General features: G+C 38.5%; 1 protein-coding gene across 1 annotated transcript; it reads left to right on the top strand.

The window, feature by feature from the left end:
• Window positions 1-278: 278 nt before the first annotated feature.
• On the top strand, window positions 279-8,797 carry LOC137019166 (plasminogen-like). The gene is made up of 16 exons (XM_067384313.1): window positions 279-389; window positions 540-569; window positions 1,093-1,213; window positions 1,292-1,410; window positions 1,496-1,658; window positions 2,136-2,260; window positions 2,395-2,551; window positions 2,645-2,838; window positions 2,940-3,088; window positions 3,182-3,275; window positions 3,406-3,520; window positions 3,613-3,687; window positions 3,986-4,126; window positions 4,806-4,912; window positions 5,047-5,192; window positions 6,092-8,797. Exons 1-16 carry the CDS (start codon window positions 344-346, stop codon window positions 6,287-6,289), a joined length of 1,980 nt encoding a protein of 659 aa, XP_067240414.1. The 5' UTR covers window positions 279-343; the 3' UTR covers window positions 6,290-8,797.
• Window positions 8,798-8,862: the final 65 nt, after the last annotated feature.

The following is an 8,862-nucleotide window of genomic DNA, read 5'->3' as shown; positions in this document are numbered from 1 at the left end:
CTGGGTATTAAGAAACAATCTTTTAGTTTTGCTTAAATCAGTTGCTTTATAATGACTTATCCTTTTGTCTCTACTTTATTTCTCATAGTTTTTTTCAATGCAGTTTTAGTACCAAACCATCTTAATGTGAAATAAAACCAATAATGTTAAAAAAAAAAGTAAAAAAAATAAATGTGATCAGAAGCAGTAACGGTGGGTTCAAACACTCTGATCGACAAACACGATTTGACCTGGTCCATGTCCTTGTAACGACAATGATTGACTGATGAGTGACGGCCCTATGATGTTTGTTGTACTGACATGCTTATAATATTGAAAAGTCCCTGCCTGTCAATGCCCCAACATGAAGGTTCACAAAGCAGTTCTTTTAGGTCTATTTCTTCTAACAGGTAAGCCAACAGATATTTATTCATGGCACCCTTATTATTAGGCCATTTCTGCTATCTATAAATGAACAAAACTAAAATTACCTGAGTAAAACCTATAGCTAATAGCATTCATTTATCTGTATATCATTAATATCATCGTGTTACCTTCAGGTTTCCTCAGGGGCCAGACCCAAAGCACAGGTAAGAAAATCCAGTCATCTGCAAATGTATAGCAAATGAGTTCTTTCAATTAATGTTTTGATACAAAGAGTTCTGTTGATCAAGTTTCAGATGTTTATATTTTAGGAAAAAGTCTATAGTCTTATACAGTTGGTAAGGGCTCTTGTTTAGGATAGTTTTGCTTTGTTGATTTAACAGAATGTAGGTGGATAGCATAGTCCAGAGAACGTCTTGGCACATGGTCTCTTTGTGCAGTGTTTGATAAAACTGGATTTAAATCCCTGGGAATATCACAACAATAATAATTAGCCTAGGCTTTAAAATGAAGAGAAGATGTGCCACACAGAATCATGTAATCATAAAGGAGAAAATGAGTTGCTTGAAACGTACGTGTGTACATTTCACTAACGGCCTTGTGGAAAAGCCTTTTTTGAAGGGATTCATTTGCTCACTTTTATTTGGAGCAACCTATTGAAGGGATGTACAAGAGTACAAAAACACAGTTTGGAATTTGTCCCTTGAATCTGCTATTTAAAATCTCCAGAGGAATGTATACAGTGCAGTGGAGAAAACTACAGAGGCAAGATCTCCACCACCATGAGTGGATTTACCTGCCAACGCTGGGACTCTCAAAAACCCCACAACCACGGATACATCCCTTCAGCGTGAGACATTATCCTTTATAGAACAAAGAGGATATGGTCTGTTTTATGCATATTTTGACTATGGTCTGTCTTTTGTAGTCTTCCTGATAAGTACTTGGAAGAGAACTATTGCAGGAACCCCGATGGAGAGCCTAGGCCCTGGTGCTTCACCACCAGTCCATCCAAACGTTGGGAATACTGCTCCATTCCACGATGCAGTAAGCAATGTTCTTGTCAATCTGAAACACAATGTTTTCTGTCAAATGATTAGTTCATCATTAATTGGTCAATGTTTTCTTGTAGCAACTGAACCACCCACAATCGTACCAGAACTTACCTGTGCAAGTGGAGAAGGTAGCTCCTACAGGGGCACAATTGCGGAGACAGTGTCAGGAAAAACTTGCCAGGACTGGGCATCCCAAAGTCCCCACAATCATTCCAAAACTTCAGAGAACTACCCTTGCAAGTAAGCACCAACATGATGGTTTGGATGAACTGGATTTGAGGGACATTCAGGTTTTGATTAATTATCCAATGGTGTCAAGCCCTACACATGGAGGACCACCTTTGTTCAGAGCAGCTAATCAAGGTGTTCAAGATTACTTAAAAAATACAGGCAAGTGTTTGATCAGGGTTGGAACTAATCTCTGCAGGACCAGGCTCTCCAGGAGCTCCAATCCTATTTTAGCACACATGAACCAGCTAATAAAGGTCTTTAGGATTGCTAGAAACTTCCAGGCAAGTGTGTTGGAGCTAAAATCTGCAGATCAGGGCCCTCCAGGAGCATAATTTGACACAGTTGAACAAGAAACAAACAGACTTCTTCAAAGTCTTATTCTTTAGGGCAAAGTTACTGTATGAAATTTTGCTTGCCCCAGTATTCCATAAATATACAGAATAGTGACTACACAGGGAATGCAATTAAAATTTGTTTCCATCCCAGAGGCCTTGATAAGAACTACTGCAGAAACCCTGATAATGAAAGAAGTCCATGGTGTTACACCACAGATCCAGACACCCGCTGGGAGTACTGCAGTGTGCCAAGTTGTGGAGATCAACCTAGACCTGGTCTGTTTTGAAGGAGTCATTACAAAACCATATCACATTAAATGTAGATAACGGTGTCCTTTCTTTGTATTTTACATCATATGCTCCTAGAACTGGTGAAAGAGCCATGTATAACATAAATATGTGATTCCTAGAGGAGCCGGTGATCCCTGAGGGTGAGGCATGTTACGAAGGTGATGGAACCTCCTACCGTGGTGCCATGTCAGAGACCATCAGTGGAAAGAAATGCCAGTTTTGGACATCCATGGAACCTCATCGACATTCCAAAACACCTCAGAGTTTCCCTAAAGCGTAAGACACTACACTGAATCTTAAACTGTTGCATCTTGAACTGTTGCAACTTTGTCTCTACTGATTTTCCCTCTGATTTCGCCAATCATGCAGAGATCTGAGGAGGAACCTGTGCAGGAATCCAGATGGTGACAGAGCCCCTTGGTGCTTCACCACAGATCCCACGGTTCGATGGGAGTATTGCAACATCGAGCGGTGTGACATCAAGCCCAGCTCACGGGAGCCTCCTACCAATCCATCAGTGGCTGCATCTTCTCCATCTCTATCTTCTCCTTCTCCAGAAATAGGTTCATTCACCTAAAAGCTAACAGATTAGATTAAATATCAAGAGAACCATAGTATTGTGTAAGGGAGGGTGTGAGTTATGTGCTTTGTTTCTTTTTACAAGATTGTAAGGTTGGCAATGGAGCAAGTTACCGGGGTCCCACATCTACTACTATAACGGGAGTGACCTGCCAAGCATGGAGTTCTATGACCCCCCATCAGCATACCAGTTTTACCCATGAAACGCACCCAGACAAGGGTCTAGATTCAAATGTAGGTCCATGTAGAATTTCAAGCATTTTTTAGTGCAAATCCTGCCTTTTTTAACAGTTTTTTTAGAAGTTATTTACTTGGTTATGCTATTAGCAATGCAGAAACCCAGACAGTGATGTGAACGGACCTTGGTGCTATACAACGGACCGAAATAAGAAGTGGGATTACTGTCAGATCCCAGACTGTGGTAACTGTTCTTAATATTCCTCTTGACTCCAACCTGTAAATTCCCAAATGCTAATTGTTGTTATCTAGGCTTAACTATATAGTATCTTTGCTATGTAAGATACATGACATGCATATTCCTTTCTAATCAGATAGCCTGAAATGTGGACAACCTTCAGTAAAACCTAAGCGGTGCTTTGGGCGGATCGTTGGGGGGTGTATTTCCAAACCACACTCCTGGCCTTGGCAGATCAGTCTTAGGACAAGGTATACAAACAAGCCACCCTCCTCTACCTCTCTACTCATTTCCAGGCCCAGATATTATTGTAGTTATTAACTGTTATTTTCTGTCATATTAGAACCAAAATCCATTTCTGTGGTGGAACGCTAATTGATGCACAATGGGTCCTAACTGCAGCCAACTGCCTAGAGAGGTAAGTGACTTTTTTTAATTGTTTGAAGAGACAAAAATGCAAATAAAGGGTTGAAATTTTGAATTCTGCCAATTGTTATAAGTACAACAGTGCGGTGGTTCTTCCTCCACTTCTGGGGATCCACAACACTGTACATTTTAATTGTCTGTGGATTCCCTGAACTGGAGTTGTTAACCATGTACTGCACTAGCATACAGATGACATCAAAGCCCCAAAGAGACATGGAATAGAAACCACAAAACTTGTTAATGGGGCATTTACACAGCAGATGGTTTCATGTGTTTGTACAACTGTGCAGGTCTGAGAGTCCATCTGCCTACAAGATCTTCCTTGGAATCCACACAGAACGTGCAAATGAAGCATCCAAACAGGAACGAGATGTTACTAAGATTATTAAGGGGCCAGCTGGAACTGACATCGCTCTTCTCAAGTTGGACAGGTTAGAGTCTTCTGTTGTCCACCGTTGATGTGTGCAACTGTTGCCAATGCAATTCAAACACTCTGAATCTGGTATTTAAAGTTTCAGATGAGACTGTCCTCCAAAAAAAAAAAAAAATGACCCTATAATTCTTTTTTCAAGCACTTTATTACAACCTATATTTACGTTTTGAAGTCATGCACCCTCTAGTGGGCGTAAAAATAATGACAGTGTCGTGTTACGCCTGACGTATGACTGTCATTACCAATCAAAATGCGTGTTCATTTAAAAGCAATGTGTGGACTTTCTACACCATATCTCCTATTTCCATTTAGCAAAACTAATTTTTTATTAATGACTACACGATTTATAGTGCATATACACTTTATGAGCACATGATTGCATATTGTTATTGCAATGCTCTACCATTTGAGCTAAGCGAAACCCGAAACATGATGCAGATAAAAGAGTACAATGCATTAAAATGAAAGTGTCCTGTTGTCGATAGGGACACATTTCAGGGAAGTGACAAACAACCTATATGGTCTTATTGGTTGGAGAACATGTTGGGATTGAAAACAGTCGCTATCTTTGCAATTCCATTTGGTGACACTAGTGGTTAAATGCAGTTCTGGCTTTTAAAACTGTAATATTTATAATGGCATTAAGAAGGCAAACTCATGATTTTGTTTGATTTTAGGCCTGCATTAATAACCGATAAGGTACTGCCTGTGTGCCTACCAGAGAAGGACTACATTGTACCAAGCAATACTGAATGCTATGTAACAGGCTGGGGGGAGACACAAGGTAGGTCACTTTAACAAGTAGATATAGTAAAATTAATTTTTTATCAATTATCTTTACTGGTAGAAACGATAAACATGATTGATTATTAATTAAAGATTTCACAGTGTTCATGATTTCAAGACTTTGTTTTCTAGGAACTGGTGGAGAAGGTTTCCTGAAAGAAACCGGCTTCCCTGTAATTGAGAACAAAGTCTGCAACCGTGCATCTTTTCTGAATGGCCGTGTGAAGGAGCATGAGATGTGTGCAGGAAACATAGAAGGTGGAACTGACAGTTGCCAGGTAAGGGAGCCTGCTCTATTGAGGGTCTCTAGATTCTGTCATCTCACTGGCTCTGATTTTTAGTAATAATTATGAATACAAACAACACACGGCATCCACATGCGCACTTTGGTCAGAGTGGAATGTGATTAAGGTGTTTACATGACTGTTTATTGTGATTAAAATCGGCGTAACGTTACACCACCTAGTTTAATGTGATTATGCTTGAATATGAGCTTAATCGCATTACTTTAATCGAAGTTTTGCGCTTACATGAGGTAGTTTAATAGCAATATTGCCAAAATCCTATTATAATTCCATTATGAAGGTGCATGTAAACGCATTTAGCTTAGCAAGTATGGCAAACCGTTTTGACTTTTATTCATTCTCAGGATATGAATTCCTGATATCAAGGAATATCTATTCTTAATATCAACAATTGAATTGCTACTAATAACAATGTTAAATTTTGATATCAATAATTTGATTGTCCATTGTCAATTTTCCATACATTAATTAATCGTTGCTTAACATGCTCCTTGTTTTTGCTTAAATTAATACATGATGTTAGCTAACTGTATCTGGATTGTCTTAGAATTGTACATTTATGCAATTACTTTGACACAGTCACCAGATAACTGATTACTCTTAATTGTAATGTAGAACATGAATTTTCTGTGAAGCTGCTTTGAAACAATATGTATGGTGAAAAGTGCTGTACAAATCAATATGAATTGATAATGCATTCAAAGGAATAGTTCACCCAAATTCACTATTTTACTATAATCATTTACTTACCTCCATGTTGTTCCAACCCTTTAGAACTTTATTACACAAATGAGATTTGAGACCTACAGCAAAGGGAAAGATTTTAAATGAATAACAACTTAAATTGTGACGTGTTCCTCACACTCATTCAGGGTGACACCGGTGGGCCTCTTGTCTGCTACGCACAGAGCACCTTCGTCCTTCAGGGAGTGACATCATGGGGTCTCGGCTGCGCTAACGCCATGAAACCTGGAGTGTATACCCGCGTCTCCAAGTTTGTTGACTGGATAGAACGCAGTATGAAAGAAAACCAGAGCAATGAAAAGGAACTGAAAACCATACTTGAGTAAAAGTACAGATACCTTACCTCGAAAATGACTACATTACAAGTTACAAGTCACCAATTCCAATACGACTTGAGTAAAAGTCTTAGAGTATCTGATTTTACTTGTACTGAATGTGGGCTCAAAGATGCACGAGTCCTCAACACCTGAGAGACAAGCCAGTAAAAATAAGAAACACTTTGATTTGTAAGATGAGAAATTATGTTTGTTTTCTATAATCAAAATAAAACTGATTACAAAAATATTGCAATAAACCCCCTCAGTGTCTATAGTGGTTACGGCCCTGAGCTCAAGTGCACAAAAAGGTCATAAGTAAACCAATATCCTTCAAAAAAATCTTGTCACTATAGCGGACAAATAAAATAATGTTAAGTAAATATTCGAAATAAATATTCAAAGTCTACTTGCGCTGGATGCGCATCTCCTAAATCAAACAACTACCTTCTAATACACTCACATTCACGTAAGCTGACAAGTTTGAGGGAGTAAATTAAAAAAACACACAAAAAACATAGTAACTTCAGTGCTCTAGAGAAGCTGCGCAGATTGTACCAGCCAACTGATCTCGAATCGCTCTTGTGGTACTTTGATGCCATACGTCACAGTCACATGGCGTCAAGGCTGTCTGACGTCGGAAAAAATTGCTAACCGGAATGCAATGCTTCAAATCAGACACCGGACAGTCTGTACAGCACTGCGTGAAGTCGAACAAGGCTAATGAGAAACAAATTTCAATTGACAGGAAAACTGACCAATCATATTGTCCCTTTTAATGGGTTGGGCTTGTTATCAGTAGGTTTGACAATGGCATTAGATGGCAATATTGCTTCTTTATAGCAGAAACAAACTGCTGCAGAAAAGTTAGGTGCCATGCAAAATGTAATGTGCAATTGCATTACTCATCACAAATGTATTGGAGTAAAAGGTAAATTTACTTGCTAATATATTTGATACTCAGTACAACTACAAAGTAGCCAAAAAGAGTAACTAATTACATTTACTCAAATACTTTACACCTCTGAAGAAAACTGAGAATTAGTCGGATTAGTCAAATGATGTGTAATGGAATTTAAGTGAACAACTGACAATGAAATAATTGAAATTGTAGTGATGCATAAGACCCTGTTCAGACGTTCAGTTCTAGAAACTGTCAAGCCCACTGTCAGCATGGGGTGCGTCTCCCATACAACATCGTAACTTGCTGTTTCACTACCATAGTACAATGTATCGTTGAACAAATCAGCTAGCTAGCCACGACTGTTTCCCGAAACCGCATTGTCGCAAACCTGTTGTTCAGCCACGTTGGTGAATGAAGTCACACAGGTAGTAGACTAATAACTTCTTTAAATCAGTTTGTATAATTTTGATTAAATCCTCAAATGAGAAGTGATAAGCAGCATCACATAATAAAGTTAAAGTGTTAGTTCACCCAAAAATGAAAATAATGTCATTTATTACTCACCCTCATGCTGTTACACACCCGTAAGACCTTCGTTAATCTTCGGAACACAAATTAAGATATTTTAGTTGAAATCCGATGGCTTCGTGAGGCCTCCATAGGAAGCAATGGACACTTCCTCTCTCAAGATCCATAAAGGTACTAAAAACATATTTAAATCGGTTCATGTGAGTACAGTGGTTCAGTATTAACATTATAAAGCACGAGAATATTTTTGGTGCGCCAAAAAAAACAAAATAACGACTTATTTAGTGATGGCCGATTTCAAAACACTGCTTCAGGAAGCATCGGAGCTCAAATGTTACTATGGTGAATAAAGTAAAACCTCACCTGTTTGGACATTCAGTGTCATCAATGGTTTCTGGAAGAGGCACACCTTTGGTTTCAGGTAACAGAAGAACCAGTCCACCAGCCACAAACGCAAGAGCACCTGTGAGAATGAACATTTACTTCACCGACCTCACACTGGAACGAGAACATGCTCAACATCACGATACTTTGGCCAGGGGTGTCATGCTTTTTTGACGGGGCACTAGTGAAAGTCATGCTAAGATATGACCAACAGTAAACCCACATAGTGGTACAGTTTCTGTGTAACATTGTAAGGGGACATGGGTTCAAACTCTGCAATAATACATCATTTGCTTTGTAATAAACAAAACATTTGACTGGAACATCCAATGAGGAATTGATCCAAGGGTGTCAAGTTTTGCTTGACCCTACTATCCCCTGATGGTAGATGCTGTAACTACACTGTGAAGAGGACAGAAACTATATATATATATATATAGTATATATATATAACTCTTCTTAATATATAGGCTGTTTGTTTCATTAATGTTAAATCAAAGAATTGTGGAATCATGAATTTTTATATATATATATATATATATACATTTTTCCTATAGATATGGGTTTTGACTTGGTTTGTGCCAAATTAGGTAGTATTACCAGGGATTTTAAGGTATGGTTGCTAGGTGATTTTGATTGGAAAGCTTCAGAAAACTTTAACTCGATTTTTCTCAAAACTGACTTTGCTGGCTCTATCGGTGTAACAGGTGTAGCTTAGTCATTTTTTCTGATTCCAATAAATCATACATCATTTTGAAGCTGTTGTTTT

Source organism: Chanodichthys erythropterus, chromosome 4, assembly GCF_024489055.1.
Source record: "Chanodichthys erythropterus isolate Z2021 chromosome 4, ASM2448905v1, whole genome shotgun sequence".
NCBI classification, from domain to species: Eukaryota; Metazoa; Chordata; class Actinopteri; order Cypriniformes; family Xenocyprididae; genus Chanodichthys; species Chanodichthys erythropterus.
Note: the sequence above shows the minus strand (reverse complement) of the source record. Positions and strands in the feature narration are given on the sequence as shown.

Bases quoted from the DNA above. Each gene is read 5' to 3' on its own strand.
- LOC137019166 (XM_067384313.1), top strand. From the start codon at position 344: ATGAAGGTTCACAAAGCAGTTCTTTTAGGTCTATTTCTTCTAACAG. The intron at 1,214-1,291 runs GTGAGACATTAT...TGTCTTTTGTAG, and splicing joins CACGGATACATCCCTTCAGC to TCTTCCTGATAAGTACTTGG. The intron at 5,193-6,091 runs GTAAGGGAGCCT...ACACTCATTCAG, and splicing joins GTGGAACTGACAGTTGCCAG to GGTGACACCGGTGGGCCTCT.